Raw genomic sequence first — 25,670 nt, forward strand, 5'->3', positions numbered from 1 at the left:
TTCCCTTGTACGTCAACAAATTCACATTAACATTCATATTTACAACTTTCAGATTTTGGATTATTGCTTTGCAGCATGTATTTCATCTGCATGCAGCAGTGTTTTTGTACTAATGTGGCATATTTACACTCTTTCAGGATTTATTTGAATTATTTCGACCCATAATTCTGTTTTCCATGTGCAGCCATGCATTTACATTTATGCATTTAGCAGACGCTTTATCCAAAAAACGTACAATAAAAACAAATCATCAAACAATATTCACAATGAAATGGCAGGTTCATTAGAGAAGAGTTTATTTTATTTCTGTTTTTATGTGAAAGGGCATTGGTTGAAGAGTGTGGGATGCATTGCGTCAGGTCAAGTCACCTTTATTTATATAGCGCTTTAAACAATCCAGAGTGTGTCAAAGCAGCTTTACAGTGTCAAACAGGAAAATAAATGGTGTTAATAAAGCACTCCTCAGGCTGTATAAAGTGGCATATGAGAATGATATATTTCAGTTACGTGTGCATCTTTGTATGAAATGCAGGGCCATTGAGTTCGAGAGAAAAATGCATTTAGATCAAAGAGCCTCGTGACTGTGGATTATCAGATGATCGGCTGATAACACGCCGTCCTTTGTGCCTGCGGTTGCTGAGAAACGGCGGGTAGTTCATGTGAGTCGAGCGGGAGCTGACTGAGGGATGCTGGGAATCAAAGTCTGTTTATTAAATACTGTATGAGTGACGCCTCTGCAGGATGAATCGGCTGCGGTCGCTGCGATGACAGTTATCAGTGACAGCCTTCATCGTGTTTCATCAGCGCTGGACGCGAGCCACCTCCTCAGTAAGCCTGCGGATCACACTGGATGCTTTTCCAACTCGCTGTCCTCGGATGAACCGAAGGCCGCTGCCAAGATTCAGCTCAGTTTATAGAAGGTAACTGGGTTACAAACCAACCAGCACAACAGAGAGATGCAGGCCCAGAGAATGAACCAGTCAGTACTGAGGAAACACACAGTAAACTGAAAACTCCAGATCTGGACCGGGTTTGTTGATGTTGACCGTTCATGTGGTGAAATCCTCAAACACACGACGAGAGCTGCTGTTCAGAGGACAATCCTCAGCTGACTAATGCTAGAAAAAGATGTCACCGCAAAGGACTGCAGTCGGGATGAAGATGACGTAGGTCTCGTTTTGCACTGATGCAGCGTTCCTGTTTCAGACTCTTTCTGCTACAAACCTTCTGACTCTCTTAAACTGAGTGAAGAACATAGTTAAGCAACACACATTCAGCAGAATGACCTCATGGCTGTCAGAAGAGCTGCTTCCATGGAAACACCATAATCCAGTTTACAAAGAGACGGCGAGACAACGCTCCTCAAGTGCCTCATCTAGACATACACTCCTGTTCCTCTGACATGATTCACCTGATCCTGAAGAATGCCACAATGAGAGCAGACTTTTGTTGTTGTTGCTTTCACAAAGAATAGCCTAAGAAATCTCCGATATCTCCACAGCCTGAATATTATTTGTATGAACTAAGCTGTTTGCATTAAGAATTATAAACCAAAGGAACGATTCATTTCTTCTGAAAGAGTGTTTAGAGTGAGTTTCATCATCATCTGAATGCTCTGTTTGTCTTTGTCTCATTTCAACAGTTTATTCTGTGTTGAAGATGTTTGAGGTTACAGCAGTTGATTCTGGAAGGATATTACACTCGTAAACAAAACTCCATATGACTGACGAACAAAATCTGCTACTCGAGTTGCATCATGACATTCGGTTCAGACGCTCACCTCAGTCCGTTTTCATAAATATAGAGTTAAAGATTGAATGTGATGCGTGACGTAAGGCAGTGGCTGAAGAAGGCATCTGTCACAGACGTGCTCCTCTGCATATTTACATGTAACATACACTCCTTACTCTGTCTTTACTAATGGTGTGCTATTTTTGTCTGGCTAAATGTTGTCTGAACATTGAATGCATTCTGAACTTCTGAACTTAACAACATATTTAAAGCGTAATATGATACAGTGTGCAGAATCTTACATGTTTAGGTTGAAAGGTGATACAGTAATGCACGGCTGTCACGTAAAGCAATGGCTGTTTTAAGATTCTTGCCCCGAGCATATATGTGAAACAATAACTACCGTGAACACTACAGCTTTATATTCAAATAAGAAATGCGGGACACTTCCATTTCCAAAAACAAAAACACGGATTCATTTAAGGAATGAAATAAATGACTCATTCATTCAAGCGATTTGTTCAGAAATGTTGATTTACTGAATCATGAATGAATGACTTGTGATTCTGCTGAATTTGATGCTGTTCTTTGAACACAGCACACAGGGTTTAGATAAATGGAAAACACATCATTTTTAAATTTGGCTAATCATGTGTTGGTTTGTATAGTACTGATTTCAGTAATTCTACTGATAAATCATCTTGAGTAACTCTGTACTAAGGGTACAAACCTAAATCTGAAGTCTAATTTGAATGCACTTCTTGAATGTGTATAGCGTACTTTAAGCATGTGAACAGTAGTGTCGACCTCCTGGAAATCATTTGCTGTGCTACAACAGAACAGTCGGCTGCTTTACACTGAATTAAGGCGGGTCTGTGCCTGCTCAAAATTCTGTGTAAAGACATAATGCAGCATAAAAGCCAGACTAAATAATGCCTGCTCTGACCTGCCTCAGCCCCAGTATCAGTACTGTATAAAGGTGTAAATGCATTTATGCCACCTCTGAGCAGCATTAAACCATCTGTTTAAAGACACCTGAATGCCACTTGAGAAACGCTTCTGTGCCATCTTTAACTGCACTTTTTCATTCATCACTACTGAAAGTTTTGAGACTAAAAACGCACTTGAAGTTTAGACAGCTTCGTACTTGTGACGGAAGTGATGCAGTTTTTTGCATCGCTGTGCACTGAATGCTGAAGAAAACTTGATAACTGACTGAATCTTTTTCACTTCAGTTTCTAGAATTCTTAAATAGTGCCTGATTGAAACTCTCGTGCTGCGCGGCAATGAATGCGCAACTGATCCGCGCAATTTGGACGAGCGCCGCCTGCTGTCTCCAGATGATCGACTGACTCTCAGACTCAATCCCTTCAGACATCCGTGCGCTGCTGCAGGTCATGCAGTGACCGAAGAGAACTTCTGAAGACATCAAGAGTTTTGATGTTAATAATAGGAGACGCATTGATTTTAAAAACGCACTCCGGTCCTCGACGGAGTGACATTCTGATGAGCAGAAATACGAGTGAAGTGCCTCTCTATCTGTCTGTGGTTTATTCCAGCATGTGTTTGGAGGCGGAGTGACTGACTGACATTCATTCATCACATAAAAGGGAAGTTGAGCAGCTGAACATCACAAACTCTTCTGGGATTGATCATGAACACGGGGAAGGCGCTGAAAAACGCGCTCGCCTGTTTGGTCATTCTACCGCGCTTCCTCGTCGCCGCCTTCATGCTGTGGTGTCTGGATTTTCTGTGCGTGAGGAGGAGAGTTTTGTTCCATCTGAGGAGTGAGGAGGAGGAGGAGGACGAGGACCCTCCGCTGTGCATCTCCGACAGCAGCCGCATGTTCAGCTGGGAGTCGCTCAAAGCGGTTTTCCACGGACACAAGCTGGACTGGATGAAGTCCGCGCGCCTCGGCCACGACGCGCCCAACAGTGCAGTAGTTCCGCTCGCGGAGCCGAAGCGCAGACGCGTGCTGGACTTCGCGCGCGCTCAGAGGCCGCTGGTGCTGAATTTCGGCAGCTGCAGCTGACCGCCGTTCATGACGCGTCTGAAGGCGTTCCAGCGGCTCGTGCTCCAGTACGCGGACGTCGCCGACGCGCTGGTGATTTACATCGAGGAGGCGCACCCGTCCGACGGCTGGATCAGTTCCGACGCCCCCTATCAGATCCGCAAGCACCGGAGTCTGGAGGAGAGACTGAGCGCGGCGCGGCTGATGGCACGCGAGGCGCCGGGCTGCGCGATAGTCGCCGACAGCATGGAGAACTCGACCAACAGCGCGTACGGAGCGTATTTCGACAGACTCTATATCGTCCAGGACGGGAAGGTGGTGTATCAGGGCGGCAGGGGGCCGGAGGGATACCGGATCTCCGAGCTCCGACACTGGCTGGATCAGTACCGCGCGCGGCTGCGCGACGCCGTGATTCGCGTGTAAAAGTGATCAGAGATCAGGGTGCGAATTACAGCGGATTCGAGCTCAGTGAATAAGGCTCGATCCCCCCGAGGGACTAGATGTAGGGGGTCGGACAGAAAGTAGCCTACGCGTAATGTGAAGACGCATTTCTGGAGCTCTGACTGATGTGAATGATTATTATCTGACATCGCCTGAGTAGATTCGCTCGTTCAGGGACGCGCGTTTACTGCGTGGACGGAGTAAGAACAACCGAGTGTCCAAATGCACGCGCAGAGTTTACCCTCCTTAACGTCATGCTTTTGGGCTGAATACAGGGTTCACAACAAACACTGAAATAAGCGCGCGCGGCTTATCTGGCAAAGTTGATATTACTTCCTTCGGAAGCCGGTTTCTATTTAAAAAAATTTCAAATGAACTTTCTATATTGCATAATGTAAAGCATAATTATAAAGTAACATTAAGTAAAAATGAATACATTTTTAAATTTAAATCACAAATATGAATGTAAAACACACAAAATGACGCATTAGACCAGTTCAGGCGCGTAATTCGCACCCTGTCCGAGCTGCTGCTGCTAATGTTCGGGCATCAGGAGAGTGTCCACGACTGAGTTTGTCCTCGTGCGTGTTTCAGTGCTCGTCCTCGTGTCCGTTTCTGTCAAAAGAATCTTGTTGTGCGTAAATGGTCTCTGTATTTTTTGTGAAGGTCGATTTTTAAAAGGTTCACGACCAGAAGATCGACACTGATGTCTAAAATACAGGACGAATACATGTAAATTATTCCTTTTTATCTAATCCATTTCGTAATAAAACATTTCACCTGAAGACTTGTGGAGGATGTTGTGTTGATTGGACGTGTGTCTGATTAAGTCAACTTCAGCCTGAATCATGTCCTTCCATGAGCTGCTTTCTTCTGCTGAACACAAAAGACCAGGTTTGAAGAAACTGTTGCTGGTAGCCATTGACTTCCATAGTATTTTTTTTCCAGCAACTGTTTGAAATAAACATTCTTCAAAATATTTTCTTTTGTGTAAATGATGTCACATTAATAACTGGACTTGTGTCACAGCAGGAGCATCATCGTATGATTCGTGAGCTGATTGTTTTCTGTGGCATTACACAAATGTTTGAACACACGTTAAGAACACAATCAGAAGGATTGTTTTAGTTCATGGAAAACAAACAGAGATGATTTGATTAACTCGGCTCATATGTGGTGTGCAGCATGATAAAAAGCAAGTATTTTTGCTGCGCCGTCTCACCATCAAAGGCTAAATGTCTTTTCCAGTTGCTTGGTTACTGTTTTCCATGCAAAACTAAACAGATTTTTGACCTGCTTGTTCTTTTATTGCAGGAACAGTTTCTAAACACACACAAACAAAAAAAAACAAACAAACACACACACTGACATGCCACACACACACACACACACACACACACACACACACACACACACACACTCTCTCTTCTGACCAAATCTACTTTACAGCAGATCATGACATCTGTCCATCAATCCATTATGTGTGAAATCTATATTTGTTTTGTTAATACTCCAGCTCTAGAAGAAAAGACTGGCGTATCAGTGTGATGCAGACCATCTGGAAGATCCCGCAGCGCTTTATATTCAGGGTCTGCTGTCATACGTGTCCAGTGCTGCCAGGGAACCGCTTCAGCGTTTTAACATTTTACTTCTCCAGTGAGAATTAGCATGAGCGCTAAAGCCCTGTGCTCTGGCGTCATCAGCGCTTCCACATTATTAAACATCAATTATCTGAAAACGAGCTCTGCCAACAGACGCCTGCTTTATGAAATCTAAATGAAAACATGACGTAGATGTGACGTTAAAACAGCATAATCAGATCATCGCGTCCCTTCTAGAAATACTGGACTTTAAAACTTTGAAAGTGACCTCAATCATTTTTCCCATTAAAATGTCACACACAAGGAAACTGGAATTTAGCTTTTGGAAAACTTGTTTTGAATCTCCAGACATGATAAAGCAGGTCATCTCAAGGAGGTCGACATGTTGAGATCACATGACCAGCCAAGTGTTTCTCAGTGGAATGAAAGAATCATGTTTAACTGATAATAAATGAGTGTTTCTAGAATGGCGTCAGAAATTATGCATCAGCTAGACAGCTCACTAGACTTTAAAGAAATAGTTCACCTGAAAATGAAGATGTGCCGTAAATATGTTCCCCCTCAGGTCATCCAAGATTAGGTTTGTGTCTTCATCAGATTTGGAGAAATGTAGCACCAAAGTTTCTTCAGTGCACATTTTTGAAGAATAGAACAAGAAAAGACTAGAAAGAGAAACTGGTTTCTTTCTCTCTGATGCATTCTCTCTTTTTCACCAATAGAAATGAAATTAAAATGATTAATCGCACAGATTCCTAGTGTTCAAAGTCACAGAAGGAAGAGTAACTCCCCAAGACAGAGAATGTGGCGTCTTTCTGTCATGTGTTACATAAAAAACAATTAAAGTGTGAAATTAAATTTCTAAAATGTTCCTCTCAGTTGACTAAAAAGTGTTTTCCTCCAGTGACTTCATAAGAACGCATGAGGGAAAGAAACGAACCTGCTGTTTTCTTGCTTGTAAACCAGTGAGCCGCTTCAATGAAATGATCGAATTATCCGTGGAATCCTTTCCTCAAAAGTACAGCACTGTTTTATATTTTGGCCGAGGCTAATATTTCCCGGCCGAGGGAGAAAGCACTTCTCTTCACTAACGAAGTGTTTGGCAGCGGCCTGCGGTCCGGTTAGCCTCGTTTGAACAATCACTGGACGTCAGAGGTCAGAGGTCACGCTTCATTAAGTGCTGATTTGCCTGTGCTGTTCATCTTCAGAGAACACAGTGACCTCGTGATGACACACTCATCCGTCACAAACGACCTCTGGAGCCCGGGGTCACGGCTCAGGTCCAGGCAGGCGCTTGCTCCAGGCACACAGACACCTTTCTGTGGACGCGTTTCTCTGGCCATCCAGCCCTTTCTCCTCTGAGGACTCAGTCTGCTGTGGGATTTTTGGAGAGATCAGATGCATTGCTCTGAACTGATCACTGCAAGCCGCTGCCACAGAACGACAGGAACACGAATCAGACACTTAAATCAGAATGATAGGAAGAGGAAATTGTAAATTGCAATTCAGAAGAAGATAAAACGTCTTGACAAACATTTCAAGTTAAAAACGACTTATTATGTGCAAGTGGATTTCTTTGAATTGCATTTCCAGTTTTATTGCACTTCCTTAAATTCAAAGTTGAATTGCAGTTCAATCTTTTTTCCTTTTTTTTTGAGGATCAGTGTAATTTATGTATCATTGAGATGATGTTATAATTTTTATTGATATTTTGAATCAGATTTATTTTTTCAATTTTCATTAAAATAATAGTTAGTCACATTTTTTTATTTTTATTTTTTTATTTTAAAAATTAAGGCAATATTACTAATTTTTAATAATAATAATAATTCCTTAAATGTATATATAAATAAATAAAATTGAAAAAACTGAAACAGTACGTTTAGTACATCAATGTGTCATGCTGCCTTGACCATTAGCTGAGATAAGTTATTTTATTTCAATTAAAGTTTATATTATTTCAAATAACAAAATGTTTTTTATGGTTTTAGTTTACTATATTAGCCCTGCTGAGGATGCAGAAGAAACAGGGATGAGAAATAATGCGTGAATCAGTTTTTCTCCAGTAATGTCATGAAGAGCGACGCTCAGATGAAGCTCCTCAGCGTCTCATTTCTGAAGCTCGAACCTGAGATGACCAAACGTGACCCGCTTACGGCTCTGAGACGAGCGCGTGGGAGGAACCAGAGGATCATGGGTAACTAATCCATGACCTTCCTGCTTCCAGGTCACAGCACATTAAAACAAGCGCATCTAAAGCAGATCAGCACTTCCCTTCATTTCCTCCACAGAAACGTCATGAGCTCAGAGAAACACTCATCTGTACGACTCTGACTGTCTGTGTGATGCTTTACTGCATCTGTCCTGCCAGATGTGAGGAAACGGCTGGGCTTTGTGAGAGTTCTTGTTAGTTTTAAAAGGGTCATATGATGTTGCTAAAAAGAACATTATTTTGTGTATTTGGTGTAATGAAATGTGTTTATGCGGTTTAAGGTTCAAAAAACACATTATTTTCCACATACTGTACATTATAGTTTCTCCTCTATGCCCTGCCTTCTGAAACGCATAGATTTTTACAAAGCTCATCGTTCTGAAAAGCGAGGTGTGCTCTGATTGGCCAGCTATCCAGTGCATTGTGATTGGACGAATACCTCAAGCATGTGATGGAAATGTTATGCCTCTTAACATATTGTGATGCATGTACCGGTCAGAACACCGCACGATGACTTATTACTGATTTTAATGACTTATACTGTGTTTTTACACGTTACTGCCGTTATAGAGCTCGGAAGAGCCAGGATGTTTTTAACTTGGATTCGTCTGAAAGAAGAAAGTCATATACAGTTAGGATGTCTTGAGGGTGAGTAAATCATGGGGTAATTGTCATTTTTGGGTGAATTATCCCTTTAATATTACAAGTGAACATCAATAAACATATTAAAATAATAATAAACCCTAGTCATGACCGCTTTGATTTATAATTCTGCTAGTGACATTTCACATACAATCATGTACAAAATAAAAAGACTTTTGGTTTATGTTGTTTTGGAAGTTTTTGTATATTTATTTGTGGCTTGATTTGATTTTTTATTTTCAAGCCTGTCTGTCAGCACCATTATTATGCTGTTGGGACTGTTTTAATGCGTCTGAAGGCAGCAGATGAAGGGTTTCATTAAGTGCTCTGATGCCAGACAGGAAGTAATCCATCAGCCACATGGAAGCTGAACAGATTTTACTGAGGTCAGGCCTGTTTCTTAAACACATCAGTCATTTCAGGCATTAGATTCAGTCCAGATCTGACAAAACAACACTTCTGCAATAAATCACTTCAATTAATGTCCAAATGTGGTTCATATATTAAAAAGACAGTTCACCCAAAAATGAAAATTCGGTCATGTCTCATCCTCATGTTGATCAAACCAAACCTGTATGAATTTCTTTCATCTGTTGAACACAAAAGAACAGCTTATGGTCCCCACTGACTTTCCTTTTTTCATACTGGAAGTCATTGGGGACCATCTGGGCCACTCTTTGGATCCCAACATTCATCAAAATGTCTTCTTTTGTGTTCAGCAGAAGAAAGAAACCCACACAGGTTTGATCAACATGAGGGAGAGTAAATGAGGACAGTCTTGAAGCGCTCGGGGATGAAAGCGTGTGTTTCTCACTGCTTCAGCTTGAGCTGAGATCAGGGTTCATCGTGAGCAGATGAAGTCCTCTAGTGGTCAAAACCGGTTTGGACTACTGAACTAATAAGTGCATGTTAATGTTGATTTGAGACCATGCGAAAATAAGTATAAAATATATAGATCAACTGATAAAGTAAATTCAGGTTTAAAACAGCCCTTCACACGCTGTTCAGAATCCACATCTTCATGCAGATGTTTTAAATTCTGCAGATGTTCCTCTAATGTTTGTATGGAAGCTCAAACACCGAATAATCACTGTACATGACACACTGAAGATTCAAATATAAATCCACACCATCTCTTTATTGTTCTCTAGGTTCATACAACATTGAACTTCAGTAAAGACTCACAAATAAAAGCTATTGAAGAAAATGTACAGCGATGTCAGGATTTCACAAATGGATAGAAAATGTTTATTAGCTCCTCAGAAATGGAAAAAAGTTCAAGCATATTCCATTAATCTGTAGTTGCTTTATTCTGTACATGTATTGTTTTTAATAGACTAAATATAAACTACTTGATTCGTGTAGTAAATGCACAAACACATTCATATACGAGTCAACTGCAGAAGTGAATGAAATGCTCGTATATTCTAAACGAATAGAGAACATGTGAAGGACACTTACCATGATGTTCAGCGAATAAAAAATATAAACTGAAATAATTCTGCTCTTCTCATTCAATCATCTGTTTCAACAGCAACACACAACGAACATACAAACACTTTATCTGGAGTGTGTGAGTGCGTTTGGAAAAGAAGCTGAGACAAAACGATTTTATACATCAACATTTATATACTCACATACTTGATGAATTATTATAGATGAAAAGAAATGGATAAAATGTAGCGATTAAACATACAGGAGTTCAAACAACGGTACAGAAATGACTGTCAGCATGCGACTGATTCTCACACACACTCAATCACACACACACACACACACACACACACACTCATACTCACACACACTCAATCACACACACACACACACACACACACTCACACTCACACACACTCAATCACACACACACACACACACACACACACACACACACACTCAATTAATCACGCACACACACACACACACTCACACACACTCAATCACACACACTCACACACACACACACACACTCGCTCACACACACACACAGTCACACACACTCACACACACACACACACACACACACACTCACACTCAATCACACACACACTCAATCACACACACTCACACTCTCACACACACACACTCTCACACACGCACTCACTCACAGTCACACACACTCACTCTCACACACACACACACACTCAATCACACACACTCACACACGCACACACTCACTCACTCATGCACACTCTCACAGTCACACACACTATCTCTCTCACACACACACACACACACACACACACACACAGTCACACACACACACTCACACAGTCACACACACACACACTCTCTCTCTCTCACACACACACACACTCACACAGTCACACACACACACACACTGTAGAGTTTTCAAGTTTTCAGGAAGTGCTTCTAGGTAGTTCAATAAAGTAAGAGGAAAGCATCCGGATGGAAATGAACAATCGAAGCGTCGGCGTCACACCGCTGTGTGTGGATCTGGATTCATCCGAACGGACCGCAGGCTCTCATCGGAGTCACAGCCGCTGAAAGGCACTGAGATCCTTCTGGACGTGTTTGAGAGTCACAGTCTGGAGATCAGAAGAGCTTCCTAACGGATCCCAGAGCTCTGCTGTAAGAACCGTGTTGTGGAATTGATCCGGGAATGTTTGTGAGACTCAGCCGTCGCACACGACACGGATCCGATGGAGAAACCGTACCATTGTTTGAACCAGTAACACAGCACAATGAGCGGCAGATTCTGCCAGAGAAACAAAGTTCAACTAAACGGTTAGAGTTCATCATGGCACAGAAGTGAACTAACTAGAGTCATCAGATCTGAGCGACACACACAGAGAACACGTGACAGACGTGCTTTAGTCTGAAACACCACATTAGCTGAAGCGATAAACACACAAATAAAACTCTAATCAACATGACAGTCTTGGCACTGGCAACCGTCCCTGAAAACAAACACAAATCTGAAACGCAAAGACAGCTTTCCGCTCGCGCTGGAGAGTTTCAGCTTTCAGCGTGTTCTCATCCACGCAGCGGCGAGCCGCCCGGACCGATGGTGAGGAACCAACCACAGAAGAGAGTCAAGAAAACCCCGGAGAGGTGGAGCGTCCCTGAGCGTGAGCGGCGAGAGCTAGCGGCCGTCGTGGTTGGTCAGCATGTCTTCGGCGCGCCGGTGCGTCTCCAAGGCTTTGGTGGTGAAGGAGTCCTGAGGAAGATCCGATTTACGTCTGACGAGCGGCCGCTCCTTCCTCTGCTCCCTCGCCATCTGCACACACACACACACACACACACACACGAGTCACACTGACCGTCATCACTCTCCCAGAATCCTCTCTGTTATTATAACATGTCCGGGTCATTTGATGTCAACTCAACCAGACGTTTCCAGCTATACGTTTCGTTTTTGATCTTCTTCTAGTGAATGAAATACAAAAATGAAGCAGAAAGACAAAATATGAAATGGCATGGATGTATATCCACTATTTTGTAGAGAGGGGTCAAAATGAGGATTTCCACCACAGATCTGGAGGAGAGAGATGTTATTTAACACAGATTAGCAGCTCTATCAGTAAAATCTGTTGATTTTAGCAGTCCTTGCTGCATTATATGCCTGTGGTTACTGTTCAAAAATTACAAAAAGCACTTTGGTCAGGTTTTTCCCAAAGCAAGTCAATAAATATTAAATATTTCTTAATATCCCATTAGATTCTGGTTGATAACCAACTTTCGTTTTGGTTTGTTCATTTTTAAGGCCCTGTATGGTTCAATGTGGTCACTTTGCATGCAGATGATACTAATCGTATTTAATGATGAATGTATAAAGAACAGAACCATTATTTATTCACCTAGAAGCAATAATGTCAATGTCTTGATTTTTGAGTCTATACATTGTTATTAAAAATAAGGAAATATATGTCCATTTAGCCAATCACTGCCTTTATTTCACTTTTGGATTTCAGAAAGGCAAACTTTGGAGAAAGAATCTTTTTGGCGCTGAAGGCAAAGTGAGCCACATTCAGTTTCAATTCACCAATCTGCACTAATATCTCTGAACTGAACTCTGTAGGGCCTTAAAAATGAACAAACATACAGAAATGTGTTTCAAGAACCAACATCTAAAAGTATATTAAGATCATCTTTAATACTTCTTGAGTTACAGACATGGAGAAGAGACTTTTTGGAAGGCTTTGAGAAAAAAAAAAAAAAAAACCTTTCAGAGTAATTTCTTCCTGTAATTCAGCTATAAATCTCAGGCGATAACTGTTGTTTTTACCCCTCTCAACAAAACAAGTAAATATTCATCCACAGCCTTTTAAATAAAAGCATGTAGCCGAGGAAGTTGTGGATGATTAGACTCGTCTGATGAACACAGATGAATGTTCACTGAACACAAACACAGTGGAGCTGAAGCACGTGAACCGATTCTCTCGAGGCTCATATGGAAAGGATTTCTAACTCAACCACAAACGCTGTCGTTCAGCTGAGATTAAGAAGAAACATGGATCGTCCTTTTCCAAATGATGATGATGATGATGATGAAGCTCTGTTCAGCTCTCTGAATTACCTGAATGGCTCTGGCCTGCACTGTCTTTTTTAACATCTGAACATCTTCTATAAAGGGACCATCGGTCTCCATTTCTACAGGACTGTTTAGTCCAGACGGATCAACACACATAACGTACTAGTGGAAAAGAAAGTAGCAAAAACACAGACAGAAACAGAAACATGAGCGTTACAGAGAGTCATCAGCAGTGACGGAAGAACCAGAATGAAGCAGACGGAGGTCAGTAGATTCTCTTTAGAGTGTGATTCAGGAGACTCCTGCTCACCGGCGGTTCGAGAGAGACTCACCTGCGGGTTTGATCTGGCCAGACTCTCGATCTTCATCCAGGCCTCCTCTCTCTCCTTCAGCTTGGCCTTCTCTCTGCAAGCAGAAGCGTCAGTGTTTTCATCACGCATGAACTCATCTCACGTGAAACCACGGCTGTGTTTGCGGCTCAACTCACTTGTTCTTCTCGGCTCTGAACTGTTGTGTGCAGTCGTCAAACAGCTTCTGGTTCATCTCCATGAAGAGCTTCAGTGCGTTATAGATCAAGCCGTGAATGGTCCTGCAGTCATTCACGAACACAGAGAAGAGAGAGGAAGAGTCATGCATTCAGACAGAACAAAACATCTTCACAGCTCAATAAAGCATCGTTCAGTATGTTTATGCTAGCGAGTAAAGCGTGACGCTGGATCCAAACGGCATCAAATACGAGTCTCACTTGTTCCAGTGGCTCTTGGAGTTGCGGTAAAGCGCGGGGAACATGATGGGTAAGATCCTGGCTGCGTTGTCGCTGATGAGACTCATGATGTACTCGTTATTCCAGTAATAAAGCGCTCTCTCCGCCACCTGTCAGAAGCACACGTCACGACTTCATTTCTGAAGCACTTCACAACACTCACAAATAGTAGTCTGTTACTGATTCCAAATTACATGACGGAGATTGATCCATTACATTAATAAAATCAGACTTCTTTTTGATTTGTTAATCGCAATGATTTAATTAAGTTAATCTTGTACTATATTGATATAAAAATACAAAAAGAAAGAAAATGCATTCCATTCGTTCTCATTAATAACATGAAGTGCATTAAAGGGACAGTTCACCTAAAAATAATAATTCTGTCGTCATGTACTCATTTATAAGTTGAATTTCTTTCAACTGTTGAACACAAAATAATATATCACGATGAGTGTTGGTAACCAGACGGCTGACGGTAGCCATTGACTTACTGTGGAAGTCAATCAGCAGCCAACTGATTAATATTCTTCAAAACATCTTCTTTAGCGTGCAACAGAAGAAAGAAACTCATACAGCCTGGCTCACCTGGAAGTGAGGACTGGACACACACTTGGCCAGCTGACGGAAGAGCGGCTCCATGACCTTCACGAACTCGGACGGCTCGATCACGTCCAGGATCTCCTCCAGCTCGTTGAGGAACATCACCTCCTTCGGACTGTGAGTCTTGGGCCAGTACTTGAGAAGAGCCATGACCACCTGCACAGCGGCAGCAAAGCCTCACGGGTCACATCAATCCCATAATGCATCAAAAGCTGTCTGAGAGAGTGACGTCTTACCGGTTCAGTGAGCGTGCTGTCCTTCTCCAGGAACTGAACCACACAATACGCCAGCTGCAGCGAGACGAGACGGGGTTAAGCGGCGCTGGTCAGTGTGAGTGAACGATGTTTAATGAGCTGAGCATGTGACTGACCTGCGGGTGATAGACGCTCAGAGACTTCACTTTATGCAGCGGCAGTAAAACCTTCAGCAGGAAGATCTTGTGCTCCTCTTTTAATGGTAAAGCAAAGCCGTTGATGATGCTGTCGGACAGAAGAAACAGCTGTCAGAAATCAGAAGATTTCCCAGCATGCACAGGGACAGCTGATGTTTTACCTGCCCAGGATCTCCAGTAACTCAGCGATTCCGTTGTGATGCTCCGTCTCGTAAATAAACCTGCGAACACACACAAAGAGACACTTACAGACAAACCTGAAACCTTCCAGCTGAGACTGAATTATCACACCACTAACACTGAGAAACCACAAGAAAGAGGCACTGCTCACCTGTAAAATATGTTATTAATTTGCTTTCTAATGTAAGCGCGCAGCCCGAGAAACTTCCCATATATTCGGTGCAGGGTGGTTTTCAGGAAATCTCTCTCTCGTGGATCTTCACTGTCAAACAACTCCAGAAGCTGAAATTCAGTTCAGAAGCAGCATTTCACACGTCTGAACTCATGCTGAAACTTCAGCTTATTTATTATTTATATGCATACCTGCATCACAAATTTCTGGTCAATGTATTTCTTTGCGATATTCGGCTGAAAGTCGGGCGACTCTAGAAACCGCAGGAAAAACTCGTACACCAGCTTTGAGAAACAGAATCATGCTGTGGTGAGGATATTATATTTATATATATGAGGATACAAATATTTTTCAGGATTCACAGATGAATAGAAAGTTAAAGAAGAATAGCATTTATTTGAAATAGAAATCTTTTGCAACATTATAAATGTCTTTACTCTCAGTTTTGATCAATTTAATGCGTCCTTGATGAATAAAAGTATTTATTATTTTACTTATTTACCCCAAACTTTTGAATAGTAGTGTATCACGGTTTCCACAAAAATATTGTGCAGCACAACTGTGTTCAACATTGATAATAATCAGAAATGCTCATCAAACAAAAAATCATGATATTAGAATGATTTCTGAAGATCATGTGACACTGAAGACTGGAGTAATGATGCTGAAAATACAGCTGCGCATCACAGAAATACATTACACTTTAACAGAGATTCACACAGAAAACAGCTGTTTTACATCATAATAATATTTCACTCTTTCTACTGTATTTTTGATCAAATACATGCAGATAAATACATTATAAAATCGTGATTATTCCAAACGTTTGGCTGGACGTGTAACGTCTCATCACTGGTTTTGTACTGGACAGAAGCGGTCAGACACGCTGTGAATGAATGATATTCAGGACGCACCTGTAGATGAGGCCAGGCTGCTTCCAGAGTGGGTTCATCCTCCTCCGGGTCGAACTCTGCTCCCGTCGGGTTCGATGAAGGCGGCAGAGCCCTGAACATGTTCACCGCAAACTACAACACAAACACAACCTCGGCGTCACATTCCTGACCCCAGCATCTCACATATCAATAATGCTAATTAAAAACACTGGGTCGAGCTATAAAAACTTTAACTTAAGAGACCCTCTTCAAGTTCCATTTTTATTTAATGCAAGAACGCGTCCTGTGTATATCGTCTGTAATATATTGCATTTTACACAAACTGAGAGTCATAGATGAGCACAAAATGCTGAAAATCTGCCAGAAAATTCGTATAAATCAATTATTGCGTTATTATGAACTCATGCACATCTACAGCAAACAATCGACGGCCACATTAGCACAACAATAACTCTATCAGCACTGGTGCGCTTCGTTCGGTCACACGTGTAGCTGACCTGATCAAACCAGCACATTATCAAACAGAACATCTCTTTTTTTAGATCTGTATGTCATGGTTTTGGGGAAGAGAGAGCTTGTGTTTCAGATGAATCTCCAGCATGATAAGGCTTCTTTAGAAAAGCATGTGAAGTCAGTGTCAGTAAGGCCTCCGTCTGAGGAACAGAAGCGTCACGGAGCTCAGAGATCACACGAGCCGCTCACATGAGGCACTCACCATGTGCACCACCTCCGGGTAAATGGGCTCCGTGATGACGCTGCGATTGTGGTTGATGTACTCCACCATCTCGCTCAGCGCCGCCCGCTTCACCTCCTTCCATTTCAGGTCGCTGAGCGGATCGGACAGGAAGTCGAACAGAACGCAGCACTGACGCAGCTTCTGGACGAAGAGCTTCTCCTGCTCGGCCGGAGCCACATCTGGAAGCACAAGAAGAGCAGAGACACCATCAGACGATGATGATGATGATGAGCTCAATGCATGTGATCAGCAGAAGTCCACAGGTGATTATTACTGCACAACAATCAGCAGTTACTGCATCCAGCCACAAAATACATGTCAATGGGGAAATACATGCACAAAAACATTTGTCAAGTAGTTTATTTCTATGGTGCTTTATGCAATACAGATCGATTCAAAGCAGCTTCACAGGAAAATAACTGTTAATATTGCAAAAATCATCAGTTATGAAACAAATTCAATTTCAGTGATGAAGTTTTGTGGAAAATAGAGTCCGGAACAGACATTTATTCAATATCAGTACTTAATAAAGCATAAAACAGCCTCATTTTTGTGATCCCTTTGCATATTCTTCTTTTAAAAGCTTTGCTTTCTTCATTTAATTCAACAGCGCTGGTGAAAACATGTTCATTTAACTGTGCTTCTTTACAGCTGAATCACTGAAACACTGACAGCATTACTGAACTGAATAATGACACTATTGTCTTCTGTAGAGCTGCTTTAAACAGCGCAAGATGAACTTTACTGAACTGTTATTGACACTGTTAATGAACTGGATTGATCTGAACAAAAACACTATCATCTTTTAGAGCTGCTTTACAGCAGAATCTGAATTTGTCTCCATGATTGATTCTGTTACTCTCCTGTTTATTTCTGTGAAGCTGCTTTGACACAGGGCTGTATAAAGCACTATAGAAATAAACGTGACTTGACAGTCCTGCTGCAAATGCATTCGCTTAAACTGTGATAAAGGTTTCTTGTGAACTTGGGTTTGTTTGAAGGGCTGTTTAGACAGAGAGAGGTTAACCAGTCCCTTTCTCAACATTAAAATGGTTTGAGATCAAAATCTAGACTGACATTCTGAAGCCGTGTTGATGTGAGCTGGACTGATGTTATAATACGGGACTAATCACGTCACACACACACAATATCCTGTTTAAACACTCTTTTATCATTCTTCTCACCTATCATTAAAACAAATCTTTCAGAGTGGTTCCTGTCTGTTATGATCATGATTCCAGTAATGTCACGTGCTCCGCACACGTCTCCATGAAGGAGGTTGAGACGAGTTCATCTGCTGCTCCTCAGACATCTGATCCAAACCAAACCACCAGAATCACACGCCAGCAGCGCTATTACATGACTAATATACAGATCACTAATGAGCACAGAAGGATTTTCACTCTTTTAACTTCCAGTCAGCAACATGCAAACATTTTCATATAATGAGATACGAAACACCTACACGTATAACTGAGCACTAACCAGACTCAAACATCGCAGCACATCAGCTTTACTAACAACACAGAGTAAAGTGCACAACACGGATCAAGAAACAGCCAAGTCATATTTGTGTGGATGACAGGGATTACAAGATGAAAAAAGCTTGAAACACCTGAGAAAAAAATGATAAAAAGCTTGCAGCTTTCCTGAAACGAGTTCCTTTATAACAACAGCACGTGAAACACAGAGCATCTGTAAAGAGAAGCGTCACGTTAACACAGACACTGAAGTAACTAACCGATATCTGGTTAAAGCCGACTTCAGCTGTAGTTCATATAAACCCTTACGGCCTCTGATCACGTGGATAAAAGCATCGCTCTCGGTTTGACTCATGAAATCACTTCTGAACCTTTCAAACCACGTAAACTACACAATAAGGGATGTATGATATATATATATATATATATCAGCCACCATATCGGTTTGGGCCAATGAAAGTTCATTTTTACTGTTATCGTTATCGGCCTGATAAGATAATTTGGCAGATATATGAAAGCCGATAAATAATAATAATAAATAATATTTCCTTCAGAGACACTTCAGATGCACACTGTTCTCCGTGATGCTTTTTAATTGCATGAAATATGATTGGAACCTTGCACTGGTTCACAGTAGGTTGATGTACTGTATATGTTTGATTTATGTTGTAGTATTTCAGACATGGCTTTTAACGGTGAGACTCTTTTTGTGATCAGGTGCTCAAAATGAAATAAAAATCTGGATTTTGATTTATCGACCAAGATATCGATTATCGGTTTTCAAATTTAAAGAAATATCGGTTATCGTGTCAGCGCATCCCTATACACAATGGTCAGTTTCAGTCATTAAATAACCAAAACAAATCCTGACATTGAGCACAAACCTCCGTGATGAGCGAACACTTCAACATCTGTGTGTTTGTCCTTCACTCTCGTTTAATTAAATCAAACTAAAGCTTCTGGACTCACATTAGTGTGTTTGTACGGTTAGACATTTAAAGTTCATCTTAACTATCACTAACATTAACCTAACCATAACCAACCCTTCCCTAACTCTAACCTAACAATAAACCCTTGCAGTTAAATAACAAAAACTCTTACTAATATTACTATTATTATTAATATAATAAAATACACACATGCTGGAGTCACACTTTAATATTACTGATAAATCCTTATGTGTTAATGAAGATTACTGTACACTGACATGAGGATCATTTTCATGTGTGTTTCTATCAGCTGTTTATAATGCTGTATGTCAGCTGACCTTTATAAACACACCTGACTCTTAGACATTAATCAGTATCAATTTAATATAGTAATTAAATATAATAATCTTAATTAAATTAAGCTGACAGAGCTGTGTCTGTCACTGCTGCTGCTCACACACACACACACACAAACACACACACACACACACACACACACAAACACACACACACACACACTCTGTCCTCTTTCACACACACACACACACACACACACACACACACACACACACACACACACACTCTCTGTCTCTTTCACACACACACTGTCTCTCTCTCTCTCACTCTCTCTCTCTCATACACACACACACACACAGTCTCTCTCTTTCTCTCTGTCTCTCTCTCTCTCTCTCACACACACACACACACACACACACACACAGTCTCTCTCTCTCTCTCTCACACACACACACACACACACACACACACACACACACACACACACACACACAGTCTCTCTCTTTCTCTCTGTCTCTCTCTCTCACTCTCACACACACACACAAACACACACACACACACACACACACACACACACACACACACACACACACACACACACAGTCTCTCTCTTTCTCTCTGTCTCTCTCTCTCACTCTCACACACACACACACACACACACACAGTCTCTCTCTCTCTCTCTCACACACACACACACACAAACACACACACACACACACACACACACACACACACACACACACACACACACACACACAGTCTCTCTCTTTCTCTCTGTCTCTCTCTCTCTCTCTCACACACACACACACACACACACACACACAGGGTTTTCTCTCTCTGTCACTTGTATGTCCATTATTTTCCAGTCAGAATGAGAGAAATGCTCTTAAACAGCGTAACACACACACACAACACCCTTCCTTCAGCCGTGACCTCACTTCCTGTGACATCACTGCTGGAGTGGGGGGGGGATGGGCAGGAGACGCTAACTAAAGCTCTCGGTCTCAAGCAGCGCCTCAATGACACACAGAATGATCAGGAAACGAGCCGAGAGACCCTCACAGCCCATCAGCGGGCGGCGTGAGACACGAGCGTCCGGATCACTCACCTCTGAAGTGCATGAGAGCCACAGGCGGGAACGGCCCGTTGGGATTAGGAGCGTCTACGACCATCATGCCTCAGACGAGCTGCATGTCAGCGCGCGGCGCAGCTAGAACACAGAAGCTCCTACAGCAGGAGAGCAGCCTCCATTTTAACACAAAAGCTGAGCAGAAAATGAAGCTGTGTGCTGGAGGAACCGACTGCTGGCTGACGTCATCAGGAGCCGCGAGCCCATTGGTCCACTGCACACAGGAGCCGTGACATCAGCAGACCGCCCCTGCAGGCGGAAGCCTATTGGTCTCCTGCCCAGGAGGAGGCGGGACTTACGGGCCCTCCAGCACACATATAAAGCTGTCACGCCTCATTACTCTGTGTGTGTGTGTGTGTGTGTGTGTGTGTGTGTGAGAGAGAGAGAGAGAGATCTACAGCAGCAGCGGCGCGGCACACAAACTCCTGCTGAAGCCTGAGAAAACAAACCGAGAGACACTGAACAACAGCACAGAGTCTGAACGCAGCAAAGCCTCACATTAGCCTGTGCAACTAAAACTAAACCAACAAACACTCTGCAGCACACAGAGCTCTTCTGATTGGCTAGAAAAACACTTCTCATCCACAGACTCCTTTTCAAATCACACCAAATGCCATAAAAACTACAAGCTGTATTCCAGAAACAGCCTGCTTCAGTTTTACATTAGAATCTGAGCTGTTCACAGCAGTCTAGATTAGATACTGACTGAAATATCCATGGTTTTCCAGTCCAGTCACCTTTATTTCTCTAGCGCTTTATACAACAGAGAGTGCTTAGAGTGATAAACATGAAAATAACTGTTATTAATGTTGCAAATTTCATCAAATATTCAAATTCTGCTTTGAAGATTCAAATTCGCTCTCCAGAAGATGACAGAGTCATTGTTAAACTGACCGGATGTTTCTGTATAACATTATATTATATAACATATAGCTCCATCACTGATTCAGTTATTTTCCTGTTTATTTCTGTCGGTCTGCTTTGATGCGTTCTGTATTGTATAAAGCACTGAAGGTGACTAGAACTGAGAGCATGTTTCTAGTGCTTTCGTGTGAGTGTCAGAAGAGCATGTCTTGGACAGAACCGTGACACAGACTCGGCGGGTGTCTTGTAGATGATCTGGACGACAGCGTGTCATTGAGATGCAGGGTCAACAATCACGAGCATCCGCTGAGATCTAAATTATGCATCACGCTGCATCCTGCTCATTAAAGAAAGACCAGAATCCACCTGGAGCATCAATTCTTAATATAAGACCTGATTAGAACGGACAAATCTGATGCAGTGGAGATCAGCAGCAAACCGTCACCGCGCTTCAAAGTTCAGCATCAGTGAGGCTTGTAATGTTTTTAAAGAAGTCTCTTCTGCTCATCAAGCCTGCATTTATTTGACCAAAAATACTGAAAAAAAATTAATATTGTGAAATATTATTACCAATTAAAATATTTATTATTTTATTTTTATTTCTGTGATGTGCAGCTGTATTTTCAGCATCATTACTCCAGTCTTCAGTGTCACATGATCTTCAGAAATCATAATAATATGATGATTTATCATCAGTGTTGAAACTGTTCTGCTGCTTCAGATTTATTTTGGTGTCTGTGATACTTTTTTCAGGATTGTTTGAGGAATAAAGTTAAAAAGAACAGCATTTGCTTGAATCGTTTTCAACAATGTAAGTCTGTATTATCACTTTTTGTCAATTTAACACATCCTTGCTGAATACAAGCAACACTGATAATAAATCATCATATTAGAATGATTTCTGAAGATCATGTGACACTGAAGACTGGAGTAATGATGCTGAAAATACAGCTGCACATCACAGAAATACATTACACTTTAACAGAGATTCACATAGAAAACAGCTGTTTTACATTAGAATAATATTTTTCTGTATTTCTGGTCAAATAAATGCAGGCTTGATGAGCAGAAGAGACTTGTTTAAAACACTGTACAGATCTGAGTGTGTGTGTGTGTGTGTGTGTGTGTGTGTCGTTAGAGGGTTTGCTCGTTAGGAAGCGTGGCTCTCTCTCTCTCTCTCTCTCTGAATCACCTGTCAGTGCGTCCAGCGTCAGCAGCTCTCGGTCGAGGCTGACGGGGAAACACGAGGCGCTCAGTCTGCGGTGTTTCTTCAGGGCGCTGGGGACAGACGGAGGTTTGGAGCGCAGCAGCTGAGCGCTGGGAGGCTTTCTGGAGCCCACGCTCTTATTCTGAAACCAGAGTCACACAGAGCAGGTTCCTGTTACAGCCCCGACTTCCTGCTGGAGCGAGCATGCTGGGATCATTTATCCACGGATCTGTGTTATAATCCCACTCAATACTACTGTTAGTATGTGGACAGTATGGTTCTGAAGCAGAAACACTAGTGAGAGCATATGTCCTTCGGTCAGCTCTGTTAAACGTGGTCATTTTACCAGCATGACCCATTAAATTTACATATTAATACAATCAAATGAACTGGTATTTAAAAGCAAATCAACTGAAATGAATGAGATCGTATATAAAGAACAGTGCTAATAATAATATTCATTTCCATTTTTGAATATTAAATCACTGTAGCTACTGAATCTATAAACAGCTTCTATAAGCATCTGATCTATTCCCACCGAGAAAAACTGTGTTTATAAAGTATGGCTGAATACTGGACAAACTGGTAAACAAAACAAACAAACAAAAAAAACTGGGCACTTAAGTTATTATGTATATTTCTAAAAATCTAACATGAGATGCTGCAAAGTCAAATCATCTGAAAGTTTACCACTTTTCATCCTAATAATCGATATTTACCTCATTTTCAGAGTGCTGATCATCTTCCTGCTGTTTGCTGCCCCTTCTGCTGGATCTCTCAGACTGAACAGTTATATCGGTTTAATGACAGAACAAGAGACAGACAGAAGTTAACTGAGGTAATCTACCGGAAACATCATCTAGGAATAGAAAAGTGGATCTATCACAGAACTTCTGAAGTGTCACCTTGTCTTTCTTTGACTTGTGCGGCATCATGAGTGACAGATCTGTGCGCGCGCGCGGGATTGACATTCACACGGGCGCGCGCGCGGGGGCTCTGATTGGCAGGTGCGCGTCACGTGAGGGCAGTCGCTCGTGTACTGGTCAGATTCGGTTGTACCAGTGGGCCCTGTTTGAAACGGGTTCATCTGTATGTTCGGTCTATTTATTCATTTATTTGTGCTATTTACACAAAGTTAAAGGTTTTTTTTTTTTTTTACAAGTTTGTAGGTGTGCAGGTACAGAAACCGAATAATAGCACTGCATAGTCTTCACTGTAAAAAATAAATATACAGTCAAAACAAAATGTGTTCAGACACCTTCAACATTTCTCACATTATCACAGTTTATTTGCTGTACTTTAGATAATGGTAATAAAATATGGCAAGAAGAGTTAAACTGTCAGAACAAATTAATCTTGATAATGTCGGATATCTTTGATAGAAAGGAATGTAATGGATTACAATCAACCAAAAATTCAGACAACTGGTAGTATGACGATATTTACACAACCATCAATACTTAGTTGATCAAGCAATGCTTCATTTTGTTCAGTGTGTGGTGTGAAAAGGTCCATCAGTAATGAAAGAACACACACGGTCAGGTCAAAGTGTCTGAATCATTTTGTTCCCAATTTTTTTTTTAATCAGTTTTACTGGAAGTCCACTGTATGAAGAATCTTTGGGTATAATATCTCACAGTTTACTTTATTCTGCTATCCTCACTTACATGAATGAACTATACTGTCCTGCACCCATAGTAAAAAATATCAACAATGATATCTGCTGTCTGAATCATCTTTGGGTTGACTGTGGAATAATTCTTGTTAAAACTGCAGAGTAATTCAGTCAAGATCAGTGATTTTCTTTCTTTCATTTTCTTCAGCTAGTAACCCAGCAAACAAAGAACGTTCCCCTAATGTTAGTTTTTGGTTCCCGTTTGGTTATTTTTTTTGGGAACCAAATACTAACGGAAACGTTCATTTTAGGTTCTATTTTTGCAACCATAAAATAACGTTGCATGGTGGTTAGTTTTAAATAACCTAAAAATAACGTATAGAGAACTTTCCCTAATGGTTATTCTCAGGTTATTATATCATAACCCTATAAAAAAATCTTTCCAATGAAAACGTCGCAGATGTTAATATAATGATGACCTACAGAGCCCTGAAATTCATTTAATGCAGCATTTATTAAAATACAGAAATTAGATCAATCAAAACGCGGTTTAAATTATAATATTAAGACAGGGTTACGCATATAGTGATAACAGAAATAAATAAAAAAAATGTGGGTTTGTTTAATCTTCATTTACTGCGCGCCTCTGATCTGCACGCGCTTCTCCAGCACGCGCTTTCACCTGTCTTCCACAGAGAGTCGCGCCCTCGCAAAATTTAAAAATTAACGGTCATTTTTCACTGACTGACTGACTCGCTCGTTTATCTATCTCTTTATTAAACGATTAATTAAAATTAATATATTTATGAGAGTAAATATGATTTCGGAGGGATTTAAAATGCCTAACTGAAGAGAACAAGATGTTAAGCGAAAGGTTTTTGTTTATGGATCAAAAGAAGGTCCCGCTGCACAAACTGCACACTTCAGTGGTAAGAATGAATGAACTGATATCCTGCTTTAGGTCAAGTGATTTTTTTATTCTTTTATATATATATATATATATATATATATATATATATATATATATATATATATATATATATATATATATATATATATATGAATAACTGTATTGTTTTATGAACCATGCATTGTGTTGAAGTCATTTTTATTTGGTGCTGAAGAAATGTAAAATCTGGGTATTCGTAATCTTACATATTAATGGACAGATTAAATCTTATTTAATTTTAAATATGATGGTTGATGTGCTCAGATTATTACTTAAACAATAGATAAAAGCAAGATGTGTTTTTATAATACTGATTAGGCGTCCATACAGGTCA

At 41.2% G+C, this 25,670-nt stretch overlaps 2 protein-coding genes across 6 annotated transcripts; one reads left to right on the forward strand and one right to left on the reverse strand.

Annotated features, from left to right (window-relative positions):
* The first annotated feature begins 3,119 nt into the window (after nucleotides 1-3,119).
* LOC109058856 (thyroxine 5-deiodinase-like) lies at nucleotides 3,120-4,968 on the forward strand. Its single transcript, XM_042773419.1, has one exon. It carries the CDS (start codon nucleotides 3,386-3,388, stop codon nucleotides 4,163-4,165), a length of 780 nt encoding a protein of 259 aa, XP_042629353.1. The 5' UTR covers nucleotides 3,120-3,385; the 3' UTR covers nucleotides 4,166-4,968.
* A 5,932-nt stretch (nucleotides 4,969-10,900) lies between these two features.
* Nucleotides 10,901-23,740, reverse strand: ppp2r5ca (protein phosphatase 2, regulatory subunit B', gamma a). Of its 5 annotated transcripts, XM_042773420.1 has the most exons (16): nucleotides 23,678-23,740; nucleotides 23,492-23,554; nucleotides 22,758-22,914; nucleotides 16,845-17,044; nucleotides 16,151-16,261; nucleotides 15,428-15,520; nucleotides 15,216-15,346; nucleotides 15,046-15,105; nucleotides 14,864-14,972; nucleotides 14,730-14,783; nucleotides 14,479-14,649; nucleotides 13,873-14,000; nucleotides 13,615-13,716; nucleotides 13,460-13,532; nucleotides 13,173-13,289; nucleotides 10,901-11,873 (listed from the first exon to the last, which is right to left on the reverse strand). In XM_042773420.1, the coding sequence occupies exons 1-16, from the start codon at nucleotides 23,705-23,707 to the stop codon at nucleotides 11,739-11,741; spliced, it is 1,734 nt and encodes a 577-aa protein (XP_042629354.1). In that variant the 5' UTR covers nucleotides 23,708-23,740; the 3' UTR covers nucleotides 10,901-11,738. The 5 variants fall into 5 exon arrangements, with proteins under 5 accessions (XP_042629354.1, XP_042629355.1, XP_042629357.1 ...); XM_042773421.1 differs by lacking the exon at nucleotides 13,173-13,289 and having other exon boundaries at nucleotides 10,903-11,873; nucleotides 23,678-23,736; XM_042773423.1 differs by lacking the exons at nucleotides 22,758-22,914; nucleotides 23,492-23,554; nucleotides 23,678-23,740 and adding an exon at nucleotides 18,050-18,133 and having other exon boundaries at nucleotides 10,903-11,873.
* Nucleotides 23,741-25,670: the final 1,930 nt, after the last annotated feature.

This window comes from Cyprinus carpio, chromosome A17 (genome assembly GCF_018340385.1).
Source record: "Cyprinus carpio isolate SPL01 chromosome A17, ASM1834038v1, whole genome shotgun sequence".
Lineage (NCBI taxonomy): Eukaryota > Metazoa > Chordata > Actinopteri > Cypriniformes > Cyprinidae > Cyprinus > Cyprinus carpio.